The 21,065-nt window shown below is 41.8% G+C and overlaps 1 protein-coding gene across 1 annotated transcript in view; it reads left to right on the plus strand.

Annotated features, from left to right (window-relative positions):
• Window positions 1-21,065, plus strand: part of FMN2 (formin 2) — a 350,878-nt gene that overhangs the window by 141,755 nt on the left and 188,058 nt on the right. Inside the window, exons 5-7 of the mRNA XM_068983086.1 lie at window positions 8,728-9,947; window positions 10,206-10,481; window positions 11,979-12,123. Coding sequence (XP_068839187.1) covers window positions 8,728-9,947; window positions 10,206-10,481; window positions 11,979-12,123 — 1,641 coding nt within the window. The remainder of the gene's footprint in view (window positions 1-8,727; window positions 9,948-10,205; window positions 10,482-11,978; window positions 12,124-21,065) is intronic.

Here is a 21,065-nt window from a genome sequence, read left to right on the forward strand (position 1 = left end):
TTAGAACCAGGAAGAAAAAGAAAGTAGGAGCGGACCAATTACTAATAATGAAATTGTGTCAATAATTTTTAAAAAAACAAAAAACTTCCAGGAAACAAAAGTCAAGATCAGATGTCTTCACAGGAGGATTTTACCAAAGATTTAGAGAAGATTTAACAAGAAACTTTCTGAAAGTATTCCCCCAAAAAAATTGCAGAGGAAGGAATGCTTGTGAACCCATTTCATGAGGTTAGCATAACCCTGATACAAAGATATTTAAAAAAATTATAACTGATGAACATGGGTGCAAAACTCCTCAAGAAAATATTAGGAACCTGAATCCAACAATTCATGAAAAGGGTTATAAAACATGATCAAGTAGGATTTATTCCAGGGATTCAAGGATAGTTCAATACCCTCAAATCAATCACTATGATATACCACATTAACAAACTGAAGAATAAAACTATATGATTATTTCAATAGATGTAGAAAAAAGTTTTGACAAAGTTCAACATCTATGCATGATACAAACTCTCCAAAAGTGGCCATAAAGTGAACATACCTTAACATAGTAAACACCTTATATGACAAACCTACAGCTAACATCATACTCAGTGATGAAAAACTGAAAGCATTTCCTGTAAGATCAGGAACATACAAGGATGCTCACTCCCACCGTTTTTATTTAATATACGATTGGAAGTCCTAGCAACAGCAGTCAGACAAGATAAATGAAATGAATCCAGATTGGAAAGGGAAAAGTAAAACTCTCACTGTTTGCAGATGACATGATACCATACAGAGAAAATTCTAAAGATGCCACTGGAAAAGTACTAGAACTCATTAATAAACTTGGTAAAACAGAAGGATGTAAAATTAATATACACAAATCTGTTGCATTTCTATACATCTTAATGAACTATCAGAAAGAAAAATTAAGGAGATAATCCCACTTATCAAATTACGAAGAAAAAAATGCCTAGGAATATACCTACCTAAGGCTTCCCTGTTGTTCCATGTCCAGTTCTAACTGTTGGTTCCTGACCTGCATACAGATTTCTCAAGAGGCCGGTTAGGTGATCTGGTATTCCCATCTCTTTCAGAATTTTCCACAGTTTCTTGTGATCCACACAGTCAAAGGCTTTGGCATAGTCAATAAAGCAGAAATAGATGATTTCCTGGAACTCTCTTGCTTTTTGCATGATCCAGCGGATGTTGGCAATTTGATCTCTGGTTCCTCTGCCTTTTCTAAAACCAGCTTGAACATCAGGGAGTTCACGGTTCACATATTGCTGAAGCCTGGCTTGGAGAATTTTGAGCATCACTTTACTAGCATGTGAGATGAGTGCAATTGTGCAGTAGTTTGAGCATTCTTTGGCATTGCCTTTCTTTGGATTTGGAATGAAAACTGACCTTTTGCAGTCCTGTGGCCACTGCTGAGTTTTCCAAATTTGCTGGCATATTGAGTGCAGACTTTCACAGCATCATCTTTCAGGATTTGAAAGAGCTCAACTGGAATTCCATCACTCCACTAGCTTTGTTCGTAGTGATGCTTTCTAAGGCCCTCTTGACTTCACTTTCCAAGATGTCTGGCTCTAGATTAGTGATCACATCATCATGATTATCTGGGTTGTGAAGATCTTTTTTGTACAGTTCTCCTGTGTATTCTTGCCACCTCTTCTTAATATCTTCTGCTTTTGTTAGGTCTATGCCATTCCTGTCCTTTATCGAGCCCATCTTTGCATGAAATGTTCCCTTGGTATCTCTAATTTTCTTGAAGAGATCTCTAGTCTTTCCCATCATGTTTTTTTTTTTCCTCTATTTCTTTGCATTGATCACTGAAGAAGGCTTTCTTATCTCTTCTTGCTATTCTTTGGAACTCTGCATTCAGATGCTTATATCTTTCCTTTTCTCCTTTACTTTTTGCCTCTCTTCTTTTCACAGCTATTTGTAAGGCCTCCTCAGACAGCCATTTTGCTTTTTTGCATTTCTTTTCCATGGGGATGGTCTTGATCCCTGTCTCCTGTACAATGTCACGAACCTTATTCCATAGTTCATCAGGCACTCTGTCTGTCAGATCTAGGCCCTTAAATCTATTTCTCACGTCCACTGTATAATCATAAGGGATTTGATTCAGGTCATACCTGAATGGTCTAGCAGTTTTCCCTACTTTCTTCAATTTGAGTCTGAATTTGGTAATAAGGAGTTCATAATCTGAGCCACAGTCAGCTCCTGGTCTTGTTTTTGTTGACTGTATGGAGCTTCTTCATCTTTGGCTGCAAAGAATATAATCAATCTGATTTCGGTGTTGACCATCTGGTGATGTCCATGTGTAGTCTTCTCTTGTGTTGATGGAAGAGCGTGTTTGCTATGACCAGTGCATTTTCTTGGCAAACCTCTGTTAGTCTTTGCCCTGCTCCATTCCGCATTCCAAGGCCAAATTTGCCTGTTACTCCAGGTGTTTCTTGACTTCCTACTTTTGCATTCCAGTCCCCTATAATGAAAAGGACATCTTTTTTGTGTGTTAGTTCTAAAAGGTCTTGTAGCTCTTTTGTAAAACCGTTCAACTACAGTTTCTTCAGCGTTACTGGTTGGGGCATAGGCTTGGATTACTGTGATATTGAATGGTTTGCCTTGGCGATGAACAGAGATCATTCTGTCGTTTTCGAGATTGCATCCAAGTACTACATTTCGAACTCTTTTGTTGACCATGATGGCTACTCCATTTCTTCTAAGGGATTCCTGCCCACAGTACTAGATATAATGGTCATCTGAGTTAAATTCACCCATTCCAGTCCATTTTAGTTCACTGATTCCTAGAATGTCGATGTTCATCCTTGCCATCTCGTTTGACCACTTCCAATTTGCCTTGATTCATGGACCTGACATTCCAGGTTCCTATGCAATATTGCTCTTTACAGCATCGGATCTTGCTTCTATCACCAGTCACATCCACAACTGGGTATTGTTTTTGCTTTGGCTCCATCCCTTCATTCTTTCTGGAGTTATTTCTCCACTGATCTCCAGTAGCATATTGGGCACCTAATGACCTGGGGAGTTCCTCTTTTGGTATCCTTTCCTTTTGCCTTTTCATCCTGTTCATGGGGTTCTCAAGGCAAGAATACTGAAGTGGCTTGCCATTCCCTTCTCCAGTGGATCACATTCTGTCAGACCTCTCCACCATGACCTGCCCATCTTGGGCTGCCCCGCAGGCATGGCTTGGTTTCATTGAGTTAGACAAGGCTGTGGTCCTAGTGTGATTAGATTAACTAGTTTTCTGTGATTATGGTTTCAGTGTGTCTGCCCTCTGATGCCCTCTTGCAACACCTACCATCTTACTTGGGTTTCTCTTACCTTGGGCGTGGGGTATCTCTTCACGGCTGCTCCAGCAAAGCACAGCCGCTGCTCCTTACCTTGGACGAGCCTTACCGCTGTGGTTCCTGACCTTCAAGGTGGGATAGCTCCTCTAGGCCCTCCTGTGCCTGCGCAGCCACGGCTCCTTGGGTTGCTCCTCCCGGCTGCTGGCCCTGGCCTCGGGCTCGGGGTGGCTCCTCAGGGTCACGGCCCCTAGACATGGACTGGTTCCAGTTAGAACAGTTAGAACTGGACATGGAACAACAGACTGGTTCCGAATAGGAAAAGGAGTATGTCAAGGCTGTATATTGTCACCCTGCTTATTTAACTTACACATCATGAGAAATGCTGGACTGGAAGAAACACAAGCTGGAATCAAGATTGCTGGGAGAAATATCCATAACCTCAGATATGCAGATGACACCACCCTTATGGCAGAAAGTGAAAAGGAGCTAAAAAGCCTCTTGACGAAAGTGAAAGAGGAGAGCGAAAAAGTTGGCTTAAAGCTCAACATTCAGAAAACGAAGATCATGGCATCTGGTCCCATCGCTTCATGGGAAATAGATGGGGAAACAGTAGAAACAGTGTCAGACTTTATTTTGGGGGCCTCCAAGATCACTGCAGATCATGACTGCAGCCGTGAAATTAAAAGATGCTTCCTCCTTGGAAGGAAAGTTATGACCAACCTAGATAGCATATTCAAAAGCAGAGACATCACTTTGCTGACTAAGGTCCGTCTAGTCTAGGCTATGGTTTTTCCTGTGGTCATGTATGGATGTGAGAGTTGGACTGTGAAGAAGGCTGAGCACCGAAGAATTGATGCTTTTGAACTGTGGTGTTGGAGAAGACTCTTGAGAGTCCCGTGGACTGCAAGGAGATCCAACCAGTCCATTCTGAAGGAGATCAACCCTGGGGTTTCTTTGGAAGAATTGATGCTAAAGCTGAAGCTCCTGTACTTTGGCCACCTCATGCGAAGAGTTGACTCGTTGGAAAAGACTCTGATGCTGGGAGGGATTGGGGGCAGGAGGAGAAGGGGACGACCGAGGGTGAGATGGCTGGATGGCATCACGGACTCGATGGACATGAGTCTGAGTGAACACCAGGAGTTGGTGATGGACAGGGAGGCCTGGCATGCTGCGATTCATGGGGTCACAAAGAGTCGGACACGACTGAGCTACTAAACTGAACTGAAGGCTTCCCTGGTAGCTCAGTTGGTAAAAAACCGTCTTGCAATGCAAGAAGAACCTGGTTCAATTCCTGGGTTGGGAAGATCTGCTGGAGAAGGGATGGGCTACCCACTCCAGTATTCTTGGGCTTCTCTTGTGGCTCAGCTGGTAAAGAATCTGCCCGCAGTGCAGGAGACCTGGGTTTGATCCCCGTGGGTTTGGAAGATCCCCTGGAGAAGAGAAAGGCTACCTACTGCAGTACTGTGGCCTGGAGAATTCCACGGACTGTATAGTCCATGGGGTCGCAAAGAGTCAGACATGACTGAGTGACTTGCACTTTCACTTTTTTTCAAGGAGATGAAAGTCCTGTACTTGGAAAACTATAAGACATTGCTGAACAAAACTGAAGATGACACAAACAGATGGAAAGGTATACTGTGTATATGAACTGGAAGAATTGACATTTTTCAAATGACCACACTACTCAAGGAAATCCACAGTTCAATATAGTTCCTATCAAAGTGCTAAGGATGTTTTTCACAGAACTAGAACATATAAAAATCTGTATGAAAACACAAAAGAATAGCCAAAACAATCTTGAGAAAGAACAAAACTAGAGAAATCAGGCTCCCTGACTTCGGACTATACTACAGAGTTACAATAATCAAAACCAGTATGGTACTGGCACAAAAACAAACACAGAGATCGATGGAAGAGTATGGAGAGTCCAGAAATAAGTCTGAAGTTGTATTGTCAAATTCACCTACAACAAAGGGAAGAATATACAGTAGATGGGAAAAAAAAGCAAAACAGTTTCTTAAGTAAGTGGTGCTGGGGAAACTGGACAGCTACATGAAAAGGAATGAAATTAGAACATTCTCTAGCATCTTACACAAAAACAAACTCAAAATGGTTAAAGACCTAAATATAAGACCAGAAACCATAAAAATGCTGGAAGTAAAAATAGAACACTGACACAAATCATATCAATACATTTTTTGGATCTGTCTCCTAAATCAAAAGAAATAAAATATAAACAGATGGAACCTAATTAATCTTGAAAGCTTTTGGATGGCAAAGGAAGCTATCAACAAAAGACAATCTATTAAATGGGAGAAAATATTTGCAAATTATATGACTGATAAGGGGTTACTTTCCAAACTATATAAACAGCTCATACAACTCAACATCAAAAAAAAAAATTAAAAATAGTCAAATGACCTGAATTTTTTTCTAAAGATAACCTACAGATGGCCGACAGGCACACGAAAATATACTTAATGTGATAAGTCCTCAGAGAAATGAAAATCAAAACCACAATGAGATATCACCTCACGGTTTCAGAATGGCTATCATGAAAAAGAACACAAATAATAGCATATATATATATATGTGGACAGGGAGGTCTGGCATGCTGCGATTCATGGGGTCACAGAGTCGGACACGACTGAGCAACTGAACTGAACTGATGTGAGGTATGTATATCTGAGTCACTTTGCTGTACAGAAGACATTAATGCAACATTGTAAATCAGCTATATTTCAGTAAAAGTTTAAAAATAATGATAAAATAATAAAGAAAGTATTAAAAAAAAGAACATAATAACAAGAGAATGGCAAAAATGTGGAGAAAACAGACCCCACGTACCCTTTTGGTGGGAATGTTTCCTATGGAAAACAGTATGGAGGTTTCTCAAAAAACCAGAACTACTGTATGACCCAGCAATTTCACTCCTGGATATTTACCTAAAAAACAAACAAACAAAAAATAATAAAGCAGTTATTTTTAAAGATACATGCATCCAGTGTTCATAGCAGTATTATTTACAATTGCCAAGATATGGAAGCAACCTAAGTTTCTATCAAGAGATGAGTGCATAAAGAAGATGTAGTGTATTTACTAAAAAGAAATAGACTCACATATACAGAGGACAGAGTAGTGGTTATCAGTGGGGAGAGGATTGTGGGGAGTCACAAAATAGTTGTAGGAGAATAAGAGGTACAAACTATTACGTATAAAATAAGCTTCAAGGATATATAGTCCAGCACAGGGAATATAGGCAATATTTTATAGTAATTGTAAATGGAATATAACTTTTTAGAAATTGTAAATCCCTGTGTTATATACCTGAAACATATATCAACTATATCCCAGTAAAAAAATTTTTTAATAATTGTGTTTTGGAAAACACTTCTAGAATATACTACTTGCATGCCTTTTATCAAGTAGCCTTTTTATATGTTCATTACAGAAATGAGAAAATGAGAGCGTTAATTCATACCAGGACAACTCAAAAAAGACTTATCTAAGCTTAATGGTCACTCCTAAGATTATACTGGAAAAATGAAAATAATCTATATATTTTGCTAACCCATAGGCAAAAATAGTGAATATTTATAATTTTATTAGGTTGGATTTTCTTGTGCTTACTAGCATCATAATTGGAGAGTGAAGTTAACTACAATGGCTAAATAGGATATTACAAATTATTTTATTATAGTTATTTCTTTTACCATGGACTATTTAGAGAATATATGACATGATTTCCCAACCTATGTATTGTAATTCTTTAGTCTTTTGTATAGACATTGGTGAAAAATAGTGACTTACACACACACACACATACACACACACCCATAAATAGAAGTGCCTGTCACAATTTTGCCTATAATAAGTGTTTATATTTCTTTATTACTTAAAAGGTAAATTAATTTCCTTTTCAGCTTTCTTTCACAGTAAGGGCTATTTGGTATTTTTTGATTATAGGGAAATAAGTACCTTGTGTAGGTGCTTGTCTTTGAAGTTACAAGTTCTGCTTTTAATAAGCATCATAATTGATGTTCAGCAAGTGAAATGTTATAGTAAAATATAGAATTTTTAGAGAAGAAATAATGGGTTTAGGATTAAGACTGTTATCTTTATACCTTCCCTACCCCCATGCAAAAAGAAACTACCTGTGAAGATTTTAAATAAATATACGCATAACACCAAAAATGCTTCATTTATTGTAAATACCCATTTCTGTCTTGTCTGTCTGCAGCTTTTCCACTGTAAATGGGTTATGTATTTGTTTTCAATTTTTAAAAAATAGCAAAGTAAGTTATTTTTTATTTTGTGGAGACTTTTTTTTGGATTTAGCATTTGGCAAGCAGGATAGGAGTTTAGTTTCACACTTTGCATCATCTTTGTATCACCTCTCAGTTGATAGGTTAAGAGCAGGCCTGGCTCCCATGTGGGGAAGGTAGTAACATGTCCCTGCTGTGGATGGTGGCCTCTGTTGGGGTATTGTGTGAAAAGCCCTGGACACTCTGGAGAAGCAGTTCTGGGCCCTCTCATCCCCACATCGATGGGGGACAGATGAACCTGTGTGATCAGGTGTCTGACCTGCGCTTCACTCAGTTGGGGTCTATCCCCTCTTCTTCCTTCTCCTGTTCCTGCTTTCCTCATTTTTCTCTGCCCACTCCTCTGCCTCCTCTTTTCTTCTTACTCATCTGTTATTGGCAGTCAGTTTACTGAGAGGGTTTTCCCCTTTTCTCTACCAAAAGTCCTTTTCCTTGAAAGGTTGATGGCATGCTTTGGGAGAGGAAGGTACCGTCTGGGGGTGAGAGTGACCCATACATGGGCACAGTTGCTCTTGGCTATTGTGATAAATTGTGGCGACCAAAGGTATCCCTTTCTGAAATGCCTTGAATAAAATATTTGAATTGTAGTAAGTGTGATATAAGTTCTATACATGCACGTAAGACATGCCTATACGTGCTTGTGTGGGTGTTACAAATATTCTCATGATTTTACTGGGGATTCCAGTAGAGATTACTCTTTAGAAGTTGCAATTAACTGTAAAACTTAGAATTTAAAATATCTTTAGGAAATGTCCTCATATAGCAGATGTTACTGGGCAAGAAGGAGAGTGGTCTATGGTGAAATTAAGTGGGTCTGTCACTAAGCCTTGGTTTCCCTCTTCACCGAGGACTGCTGATCTTCCACGATTTCATTTGAAGATTAATTAGAGAAGGGCCTTAGGACCTCATGGTCATCTATGTAATCCACTTTGAAATCCAAGGGCAAAGAAGGGACACATAGTAGAACTAATAATGTGTTTCCATGGAGCGAGCTTTTAGAAGTAACAAATGAATACATTTTGCTGAGTTTGGTGGGTCTAGTTTTTGATGTTTGGAGTATCCCTGATTTTCTGTTCAACTGTGATGTCTGTGTTGCCCCCCAGGAAGTGTGCGACATGAAGTCTGAGGGTCAGGCCACTGTCATCCAGCGGCTGGAGCAGACCATCGAGGATCTGAAGACCAAGATAGCTGAGCTGGAGAAACAATATCCCGCCCTAGACACGGGTCTGGAAGCCCTCAAGTTGGGCGAAAAGGATGTTGGATATGAAAGGATTGTACAGGCCAAGTCCATCCAGACGTCCCCGATGGAAGATGGTGGTGTGCTAGCACGTCCTCCTGGCGGGGCCCCGCTGGTGGGCCCCCTACCCTTGACCACACATGGAGAATCAGCAGGGCTGCCCTTGCCTTCGGGACCTCAGACCATGTTCTGCTCAGAAATCTCTTTGGTCGTGTCTCCAAGGCGAATATCAGTTCAGCTTGATGCACAGCCGTCCCTCCAGCCTCCACCGCCTGCATCCCTCCCCTGGTCTGACAGTCACGGACAGGCCGGGTCCCAGCCTTCCCATCCTCTTCACACTGGGTTTGAAACCAGCCAGGAACACTCTGCTTTCCCCTCTTCTGGAAACAGCTGTGACATCCCCACTGCACCACCTCTGCCTCCAGAGACCTCCCCTCTGATGCCTGGCCTGGGCGCCGAGGCTTCCGCAGCACCCCTGACCCCCGGTGCACCTGGGCCTGCACTGCCCAGTCCAGCAGGCCTCTCACCTCCTCCTTGTCTAGGTCCAGAGATGCTGCCACCCACTCCTCTACCTTTGCCTGGGATGGGGATCCCTCCCGCCCCGCCCCTTCCCGGGGTGGGGATCCCTCCCGCCCCGCCCCTTCCCGGGGTGGGGATCCCTCCCGCCCCGCCCCTTCCCGGGGTGGGGATCCCTCCCGCCCCGCCCCTTCCCGGGGTGGGGATCCCTCCCGCCCCGCCCCTTCCCGGGGTGGGGATCCCTCCCGCCCCGCCCCTTCCCGGGGTGGGGATCCCTCCCGCCCCGCCCCTTCCCGGGGTGGGCATCCCTCCCGCCCCCCCTCTTCCCGGGGTGGACATCCCTCCCGCCCCCCCTCTTCCCGGGGTGGGCATCCCTCCCGCCCCCCCTCTTCCCGGGGTGGGCATCCCTCCCGCCCCCCCTCTTCCCGGGGTGGGCATCCCTCCCGCCCCCCCTCTTCCCGGGGTGGGCATCCCTCCCGCCCCGCCCCTTCCCGGGGTGGGCATCCCTCCCGCCCCCCCTCTTCCCGGGGTGGGGATCCCTCCCGCCCCCCCTCTTCCCGGGGTGGGGATCCCTCCCGCCCCCCCTCTTCCCGGGGTGGGGATCCCTCCCGCCCCTCCCCTTCCCGGGGTGGGGATCCCTCCTCCCCCTCCTCCACCTTCTCCCCCTCCTCTTCCCGGGGTGGGGATCCCTCCTCCCCCTCCTCCCCCTCCTCCCCCTCCTCTTCCAGGCATGGGAATACCCCCCACCCCCCCTCTTCCCGGAGTGGGAATTCCTCCTCCTGCACCTCTTTCCAGTGAAGGAATACCTCCTGCCCCACCTCCTCCTCCTCCTCCTCCTCCTCCTCCTCCTCCGGGTGTGGGGATTCCACCTCCTCTAACCCCTCCACCCCCACCCACTGCTGGATCAGGCCTTCCTCTCCCACGGCAAGTTGGGAGTAGCACTTTACCGACACCTCAGGTGTGTGGCTTTCTTCCTCCTCCGTTGCCTTTTGGCTTGTTTGGATTTGGGATGAATCAGGAAAAAGGGAGTAGGAAGCAGCCAGTAGAGCCTTGTCGGCCGATGAAGCCTCTATATTGGACAAGAATTCAGCTGCACAGTAGAAGGTAACACCAGCGGCGTTCCTCTTTGCATAATTTGTCAACATGAGAGAAGTGGTTTCCTCTCTGTACCACTCCAAAGCTAGTCTGTAGATTTTTACATCAATATTTAGTGGAGCAATTTTAGACTTTTCTCCAGAAGTATCCAAGTGATAAATCATATGTATCAATGTACACATTTCTGTCTATATAGTTTTTTAATTAATTTCTTTTTTAATTGAAAGATAATTGCTTTACAGAATTTTGTTGTTTTCTGTCAAACCTCAACATGGTTAATTTTTAATCGACCTTTTAAGGATTGATGGATAGATCTTTCTTAGCTTATGTGAGCTGTTGCCTTTTTGCAAAGCCTCACTCTGACAAATAACTTATAAAAGTAAATCAAATCATTAAACAGACAAACCCTTGAGGATGTATTCTGCATCCTTTTGAAGGCATGGTCTTGTTTTATTATTCAGAAAAGTGATACACAAAAATCCACATGTGTGGATTTCACCCCATGTGTGAAATGATTTAGGTCTGACCATTTCATGGCACTTCTATAGATGATTTACAATGCTGTGAAGTCATAAAATCACAGACTTACATGACCTTTATGAAAGACATGATATTTATAAAAGAATTCCTCCCAGCAGGTTTGCTGCTGGTGTATTACTTACCCATGGATGGTCCATAACCTGGTTCCCTGAACCCTGGGGTGGTGCCAGAGAAAACATGCCCTTTAAATTTCTCCTGGACTTTCTTATCCCGAGTTCTCATGACTTTGAATTTGTGGCTGTCTGTGATGTGGCACAGATTTAGAAATAGGATGTTTAGTAGACTCATCGTCATTTCTTATATTAATTTTCTCTTCTCTGAATCATAGTGGAGAATCACTGCTTCTAACTTTGCTGCTCATTTTCTGAGTACTTTTCCGAGTCACTCCTAATTGCTGAGGCATCATTTCTAGCTGTGCTCCAAACTCATTTTTTCCATATGCATTATATGAAGTTCTTTTATTTTGTTGTTTTGCTTTTTAAAATGGACCTTCATTTTCAGGTGGTACTACCTACCTGTCTCTGTGATCACTGAGGAGTCAGATGACATGAGTGCTGGACAGTGGTAGGGAGACAGAAATGCCACTCTCTGTAGGCAGAAAGTGATTTATTTTTAACCCATGAAACTTATGGGTCAGGTTGGAATGTGAGATATCAGACATTTCTTGCCTGGAGATCCATACTAAAAAGGGTTCTTACATGTTTTATACAATGACTTGATGACTGAGAATTCCTGGCAATGCCTAGAAAGAATTCCTTTCTAGGCAAAGGTTCCATCCTGTGTTGATGCTGTTTCTCATCATGTTGGTTGATTAAACAAGTGCTGATCTTACAGAAAAGGGGATGGGGATGGATTTCCCCCATCCCCAACCTCCCTTCATCCTCTCCTGGCCCCTCTGGTGCCTGTGTCCTCCTGTCCCTGCAGTCCAGCTTGACGCCTCTCTCATGGGTTTTTGCTTAACTTTAGAGACTCCAGTGCTTCACTTATTTGGGAAAAAATTGAAGAACCATCCATAGATTGTCATGAATTTGAGGAATTGTTTTCTAAATCTACTGTCAAGGAAAGGAAGAAACCCATTTCTGACACCATCACAAAGACCAAGGCTAAGCAAGTGAGTATTCATGTGTTTTCTGAAATTGGACAGTATTTTGGGTATAAGTGTGAACTTTCATTGGAGAAAAACTTTGACACCATTTTCAGGGCTGTGTCCATTCCACTGTCTGTAAGCAGATAGTAGGGGTTAGCGTTTTAGAACATGTGGTTAAGTAAGACTTTCCCAGATAGAATAGCAAATAATCATCTCCACCAAGTGATCAGGTTCTGACTATTTGATTTGTAGCCCCACGATCCATATTTCCAAGATTTTAGCAATTGCTTGTTGTTATAATTAGTTGTCTAGAAACGAACTGGAAATCAAGCAAGAAATCCAGTCCTTAGTAACCGATCATGTGTTTGGTATTTTGTTCCTATTCTAACAACTGAGTGCCCTGTAGAACCTAGCTAAATAATCACCTTGAACTTGACACAGAGAAGAGACTCTTGTATCCAGTTCCAGCATCTCCATTCTCTGTTAGATCCTTTGATGCATCCTGTGACACTTGAGTCCTAGAGAGAAAGAAAAGTGCATTTGAAAGAAAACATTTTCATACAATATTTTCCCACTGGTCCACACAGTGGCCTTGATCATGAACTAATTTTGTGTATCTCTCAAGGCAGCCATTCAGGAAAGTATAGTAAAGCCCAGAACAATGAGCTCAGAAGGAAGACACTGCTGTTGGTGTTCATCTTTCACCCTGAAGAGGGGTGGTAGCAGCTCTGTCTTTTTGGGTGAAAGAAAGATAATTGAGGTCTGAAGCCTCAGGACTCTCCTGATACAGCCTCCCCAGATGAGTGAAAACTGAGGGGTGATATGGTCCTGTGAACTTTTGCTCTGACCTGGAAGTTGTAGCTAGATGTCTGACCGAGAGTCGTTTTCATCCGTATTCATTTCAGACTCACGCCACACATCTCTATTGCTCTGACACTCAAATGTGACACAGTGAATTTTTCAGAACCATTTATTGTGATACAGCTGGTTGCTGGTGACTTTAGATCAGAAACAATGGTAAACCTGCACCTTGTGGGCACTGAATAAACATTTGTTCTGCAAATAAACCAGGCAACTGTAGGAGGACTTTATACATACCCATGACTCTTCCTGATAATGATTAAAGCCAGAAAATCACTTATCTCACAATAATCAATCTGGTCAAGGTGGCTCTGTCGTGGAATAAAGGTAAATGGGGAACCACATTTTTTTCTGGCAGAGATAAATAGTCTAAAAATCTTTCGCACAGCATCTTTGTATATAGGACGCATAGACTGAGTCATCATGTCTCTTCTCGTCGATGGTACTGGTGATGGAAAAGCTGTTTAGGTGAGGAATATGGGCAGGGCAGCATATGCCATGGAGGGCTGGGCATCAGGGCCTTCACCTATCAAGCGGACAGGAATGACATGGGGCATCTGTTTTATGGGATTAAATTCTTGCCGTCCCTGCCTCCCATCACTGCCTTTTCTTTGTTAAGTGAACATAGATAAGGAAGCTGTTTCATAATGCCTGAAAGTGTAGGATTTTATGATTGCTTTGAGATTATGTCCAAATCATGAAGACAGCAACCTCAGCTAGTTGGCATGAGATGCCTCCTTTCATGCAAGCTGCACGTCTGAGTGGAGCATCATCTCAGCACAGTTGCCTCACCCTGTCATGAGCCTATTCCGTAAACCATGGGGACAGACCTTTGCCAGGGTTATCATTTGTACCCATTGGTGGTGATGCAGCTGTTGACCTTCAGCCTAAAGACAGTTTGTGGACCCGTCTCCATCCTGACTCCCAGTGAGCTTGTCAGCATTTTCTTGGCCAGGGTCTAGTTCTCAGCCCTGCTTTTCAGATTTGTTTTTGGAAGGAAAAGTGGTTTTTTTTTTTTTCCCTGATGTGTTGGTGAAGGACCAATCTACTACAAACAGTTATATGGCTGAAGAAAGTGAGTTTTATTTAACTGTGTTGTGTTTGGAAGAAAAATCTATCCATTCCATCTACTTTAAAATTTCCATCTAATTTAAAATTTTGCTTAAGGAAAACATATTTTCCAGATACAGGCAATATGGGGTCAAGAGTGCCAGCCCTCTGAGCAGCTGAAAATCTCGATTTAAATTAGAGTCAGTCCTTTGTACTTGGGGTCCCTCTGTATGGTTCCATGTCCATGGATGCAACCACCCTAAGCTCGTGCAGCACTGCAATATTTACTATTGAAAAAAATCTGGATGTACGTAGACATGCACAGTTCAAACTGTTAACAAGTGGTTCCCCTTATCATATGCAGACATTCATTTCCAGCGAAATTAATAGCCATGAATGCTGTGACCTGGTTTTATGAAGATGTTTCAAGCTATTCTTCTCATATATGATGGAAGCTAAGAAATCCGGTTTTCTTTAAATAGTTCAAAATAGCTAAAATATTTTTGTGATCTGTTGTCTCCTTGAAACTAAGAGTGTGGCTGAATGTTCTGGCCTTTAACAACTCTCAGAAAACACGTCTTCATTGTGGTAATGGAGGTTCCTCAGCTGGACACCTTGCTGTGTGGCATGATGAGAAAGAAGATACTCTGTGGGTGCCGAGCGGCAACAGTGAGGAGTGTCTGGTATTTCTCAGTCCTTTCTCCCCCAAGTAACTCAAGACAGAGCCTTTTACTTTTTCTCATGGCACCTGTGCTTAAGTTCTGTGCTGATGTCTTAGCTCACCCATCTTCAGTGTGCAAAACATAAGGAGATTTGCTGAGAAGGTACAGGGAGTTTATCAGACTGTTATTTCACCTAGTTCTCCTTTAACAAATGACTGTGATGCTGCCAGGTCAGCAACATCAACCTGCTGATTTGGCACAATAGTAGCCCCATCTCCCAAGGAATCAAGAGGAAGGTGGAAAAACCAGTGTCACCTGAGGCCCCTGTTTGACACATTGCACATACACGCAAACCTGTCCATTTTTAAGGTTCTTAAGAAACTCTCTACAGCGAATACATGTGATCCTAGAGCAAGTACAAGTGACCCATGTTTTGCCACTCACAGGCGAGCTCAGTGACTGTTAATGTTGAGTGATCCTAAGTGCTCCTAAGCCACTTCAAGATCTTCATGTCCAATTAAAGATTAAGTTTAACTGAGCTTATGAGCAGGAGAGTGAGAGGATGTACACTGGAATAATTTTGACAGTAAGAATTCCCTCAAAAAGAAGTTTCTAGTTAATCCAATGTCAAATGAGTTCATCAGAAAATATATTTTGGGAAACACAGTAGCAGCAGCAGCTTCAGTAGTAGTAATAGTAACAGTGGAAACATGACAGCTGGGGAGCCTGCAGGCATGTGGGCTTGGCTTACCCTCTGCTGCCACTGTCTCTGCAGCCTCACATCAGCCTAGCCCATCCTTGTGCATGGGCTCTGTGGTTGTGTACAGGCTTAGCAGCTCTGTGGAATGTGTGATCTTCCCAGACCAGGGAGTGAACCTGGATTGGCAGGCAAATTCTTATCCACTGGATCACCAGGGAAGTCCCTGTGCCTTACTTTTACTAATTGCAAATCTTTATCTTTAGATTTTAAAATATGTTTTATCATATTTTTATGGATATCAGTGTCACTGGATATTTCAGTGTTCACAGGCTGATGGCCTGCATGATACCCTGACAGGCCTAGTTGTTTGTATTGGTGTTAAGTTTTCTTATTGTAGCATGGGAAGGCTATGTTTTGGTTGGATGGTTCTATTTGTCTCTTAGACCTAAAATAATATCTGAAATACCAATTATAATAAGACAATTTAGATCTGTTTGGAAGAATACATCATAAACATTTAGTACCCTCAAGAGTCTTCTCAAACACCACAGTTCAAACGCATCAATTCTTCGGTGCTCAGCCTTCTTCACAGTCCAACTCTCACATCCATACATGACCACAGGAAAAACCATAGCCTTGACTCGACGGACCTTAGTCGGCAAAGTAATGTCTCTGCTTTTGAATATACTGTCTAGGTTGGTCATAACTTTCCTTCCAAGGAGTAAGTGTTTTTTAATTTCGGCTGCAGTCACCATCTGCAGTGATTTTGGAGCCCCCAAAAATAAAGTCTGACAGTTTCTACTGTTTCCCCATCTATTTGCCATGAAGTGATGGGACCAGATGCCATGATCTTCGTTTTCTGAATGTTGAGCTTTAAGCCACCTTTTTCACTCTCCTCTTTTCACTTTCATCAAGAGGCTTTTTAGTTCCTCTTCACTTTCTGCCATAAGGGTGGTGTCATCTGCATATCTGAAGTTATTGATATTTCTCCCAGCAGTCTTGATTCCAGCTTGTGTTTCTTCCAGTCCAGTGTTTCTCGTGATGTACTCTGCATATAAGTTAAATAAGCAGGGTGACAATATACAGCCTTGACGTACTCCTTTTCCTATTTGGAACCAGTCTGTTGTTCCATGTCCAGTTCTATGTTGCTTACTGTCCTGCATACAGATTTCTCAAGAGGCAGGTCAGGTGGTCTGGTATTCCCATCTCTTTCAGAATTTTCCACAGTTTATTGTGATCCACACAGTCAAAGGGTTTGGCATAGTCAATAAAGCAGAAATAGATGTTTTCCTGGAACTCTCTTGCTTTTTCCATGATCCAGCGGATGTTGGCAATTTGATCTCTGGTTCCTCTGCCTGTTCAAAAACCAGCTTGAACATCAGGGAGTTCACAGTTCACGTATTGCTGAAGCCTGGCTTGGAGAATTTTGAGCATTACTTTACTAGCATGTGAGATGAGTGCAATTGTGCAGTAGTTTGAGCATTCTTTTGCATTGCCTTTCTTTGGAATTGGAATGAAAACTGACCTTTTCCAGTCCTGTGGCCACTGCTGAGTTTTCCAAATTTGCTGGCATATTGAGTGCAGCACTTTCACAGCATCATCTTTCAGGATTTGAAACAGCTCAACTGGAATTCCATCACCTCCACTAGCTTTGTTCGTAGTGATGCTTTCTAAGGCCCACTTGACTTCACTTTCCAAGATGTCTGGCTCTAGATTAGTGATCACATCATCATGATTATCTGGGTTGTGAGGTACTTATATTCCTAAGTATTTTATTCTTTTCATTGCAATGGTGAATGGAATTGTTTCCTTAATTTCTTTTTCTACTTTCTCATTATTAGTATATAGGAATGCAAAGGATTTCTCTGTGTTGATTTTATATCCTGCAACTTTACTATATTCATTGATTAGCTCTAGTAATTTTTTGGTGGAGTCTTTAGGATTTTGTATGTAGAGGATCATGTCATCTGCAAACAGTGAGAGTTTTACTTCTTCTTTTCCAATTGGGATTCCTTTTATTTCTTTTTCTGCTCTGATTGCTGCGGCCAAAACTTCCAGAACTATGTTGAATAGTAGTGGTGAAAGTGGGCGCCCTTGTCTTGTTCCTGACTTTAGGGGAAATGCTTTCAATTTTTCACCATTGAGGATAATGTTTGCTGTGGGTTTGTCATATATAGGTTTTATTATGTTGGAGTATGTTCCTTCTATTCCTGCTTTCTGGATAGTTTTTTTCGTAAATGGATGTTGAATTTTGTCAAAGGCTTTCTCTGCGTCTATTGAGATAATCATATGGCTTTTATTTTTCAATTTGTTAATGTGGTGAATTACACTGATTGCTTTGCAGATATTGAAGAATCCTTGCATCCCTGGGATAAAGCTCACTTGGTCATGGTGTATGATCATTTTAATGTGTTGTTGGATTCTGATTGCTAGAATTTTGTTAAGGATTTTTGCATGTATGTTCATCAGTGATATTGGCCTGTAGTTTTCTTTTTTTGTGGCATCTTTGTCAGGTTTTGGTATTAGGGTGATAGTGGCCTCATAGAATGAGTTTGGAAGTTTACCTTCCTCTGCAATTTTCTGGAAGAGTTTGAGTAGGATAGGTATTAGTTCTTCTCGAAATTTTTGGTAGAATTCAGCTGTGAAGCCATCTGGACCTGGGCTTTTATTTGCTGGAAGATTTCTGATTACAGTTTCAATTTCCGTGCTTGTGATGGGTCTGTTAAGATTTTCTATTTCTTCCCGGTTCAGTTTGGGAAAGTTGTACTTTTCTAAGAATTTGTCCATTTCTTCCACATTGTCCATTTTATTGGCATATAATTGCTGATAGTAGACTCTTATGATCCTTTGTATTTCTGTGTTGTCTGTTGTGATCTCTCCATTTTCATTTCTAATTTTATTGATTTGATTTTTCTCTTTTTGTTTCTTGATGAGTCTGGCTAATGGTCTGTCAGTTTTATTTATCCTTTCGAAGAACCAGCTTTTGGCTTTGTTGATTTTTGCTATGGTCTCTTTTGTTTCTTTTGCATTTTATTTCTGCCCTAATTTTTAAGATTTCTTTCCTTCTACTAACCCTGGGGTTCTTCATTTCTTCCTTTTCTAGTTGCTTTAGGTGTAGAGTTAAGTTATTTATTTGACTTTTTTCTTGTTTCTTGAGGTATGCCTGTAGTGCTATGAATTTTCCCCTTAGCACTGCTTTTATAATGTCCCACAGGTTTTGGGTTGTTGTGTTTTCACCTGATTATGGGGTTGCAAAGAGTCAAACATGACTGAGCGACTTCACTTTCACTTTCACTATGATCCCATTGCCATTTACTTTATTGTTTTGGGTTCGGGTTTATACACCCTTTTTGTGTTTCCTGTCTGAGAAGATCCTTTAGAATTTGTTGGAGAGCTGGTTCGGTGGTGCTGAATTCTCTCAGCTTTTGCTTGTCTGTAAATCTCTTGATTTCTCCTTCGTATTTGAATGAGATCCTTGCTGGGTATGGTAATCTGGGCTGTAGGTTATTTTCTTTCATCATTTTAAGTATGTCCTGCCATTCCTTTCTGGCCTGAAGAGTTTCTATTGAAAGATCAGCTGTTATTCTTATGGGAATCCCCTTGTGTGTTATTTGTTGTTTTTCCCTTGCTGCTTTTAATATTTGTTCTTTGTGTTTGATCTTTGTTAATTTGATTAATATATGTCTTGGGGTGTTTCACCTTGGGTTTATCCTGTTGGGGACTTTCTGGGTTTCTTGGATTTGGGTGATTATTTCCTTCTCCATTTTAGGGAAGTTTTTAACTACTATCTCCTCAAGTATTTTCTCATGGTCTTTCTTTTTGTCTTCTTCTTCTGGGACTCCTATACTTCAAATGTTGGAGCATTTCATATTGTCCTGGAGGTCTCTGAGATTGTCCTCATTTCTTTTAATTCGCTTTTCTTTTTTCCTCTCTGATTCATTTATTTCTACCATTCTATCTTCTCCTTCACTAATCCTATCTTCTGCCTCCGATATTCTACTATTTGTTGCCTCCAGAGTGTTTCTGATCTCATTTATTGCTTGATTCATTATATATTGACTCTTTTTTAGTTCTTCTAGGTCCTTGTTAAACCTTTCTTGCATCTTCTGAATCCTTGTCTTCAGGCTATTTATCTGTAATTCCATTTTGATTTCAAGATTTTGGATCATTTTCACTATCATTATTCGGAATTCTTTATCAGGTAGATTCCCTATCTCTTCCTCTTTTGTTTGGTTTGGTGGGCATTTATCCTGTTCCTTTACCTGTTGGGTATTTCTCTGTCTCTTCATCTTGGTTATATTGCTGCGTTTGGGGTGGCCTTTCTGTATTCTGGGAATTTGTGGAGCTCTCTTTATTATGGAGATTCCTCTCTGTGAGCGGGGTTGTATCAGTGGCTTGTCAAGGTTTCTTGGTTAGGGAAGCTTGTGTCGGAGTTCTTGTGGGTGGAGCTGGATTTCTTCGCTCTCGAGTGCAATGAAGTGTCCAGTAATGAGTTATGAGATGTCAGTGGTTTTGGAGTAACTTTGAGCTGCCTGTGTATTGAAGCTCAGGGGTGTGTTCCTGTGTTACTGGGGAATTTGTGTGGTATGTCTTGCTCTGGAACTTGTTGGCCTTTGGGTGGTGCTTGGTTTCAGTGTAGGTATGGAGGCATTTGATGAGCTCCTGTCAATTAACGTTCCCTGGATTCAGGAGTTCTCTGATGTTCTCAGGATTTGGTTAAGCCTCCTGCTTCTGGTTTTCAGTTTTATTTTTACAGTAGCCTCAAGACTTCTCCATCTATACAGCACCGATGATAAAACATCTAGGTTAAAGATGAAAAGTTTCTCCACATTGGGGGACACCCAGAGAGGTTGACTGAGTTACATGGAGAAGAGAAGAGGGAGGGGGCATTTAGAGGTGACTGGAATGAGATGAGGTGGGATCAAAAGAGGAGAGAGCAAGCTAGCCAGTAATCACTTCCTTATGTGCGCTCCACAGTCTGGACTGCTCAGAGATGTTCACGGAATTATACAGAGAAGAGGAGAAGGAGGAAGGAGTCAGAGGTGGCCAGGAGGATAAAAGAGGGAAATGAAAAGGAGAGAGACAGATCCAGCCAGTAAACAGTTCCCTAAGTTGTCTCCACCGTCTGGAACACACAGAGATTCACAGAGTTGGGTAGAGAAGAGAAGGAGGAGGGAGGAGACAGAGGCAACCTGGTGGAGACAAAGGAGAGTCCAAAGGAGGAGAGAGCAGTCAAGCCAGTAATCTTGCTCTCAAGTAAAAATGGGTACTGAAGAATGGGTTTTTAAAGGTACAAAATTGACAACAAATACCAAAAAGCAAAGATTAAAATTTAGAGTGGAGGCTGGATTTTCAAAAATACAATATTACGGAAAAGAAGAAGAAGAAAGAAAAAAAGAACAAAATCACAAGAATTATTAAGAAACAACAACAACCACCACAAAAAAAAAATATATGGCGTTTGCTTTAAAAATAGGGTCTTTGTTGTGAAAAGTAATAGTAGCTTATAAAAATAAAAATTAATGGAGAAATAGAGGACTTAAAAATTTTTAAATGTTAAAAAAAAAAGAAGAAAAAACAAACAAACAAAAAAAGAATGATCCTAAAAATAGTAAAGATATATCTGGGACTTTCTCTGGTGTTGTTGTGGGCAGCGTGGGGTCAGTTCATTTTCGGATAGTTCCTTGGTCTGG

This window comes from Capricornis sumatraensis, chromosome 10 (assembly GCF_032405125.1).
Source record: "Capricornis sumatraensis isolate serow.1 chromosome 10, serow.2, whole genome shotgun sequence".
NCBI classification, from domain to species: domain Eukaryota; kingdom Metazoa; phylum Chordata; class Mammalia; order Artiodactyla; family Bovidae; genus Capricornis; species Capricornis sumatraensis.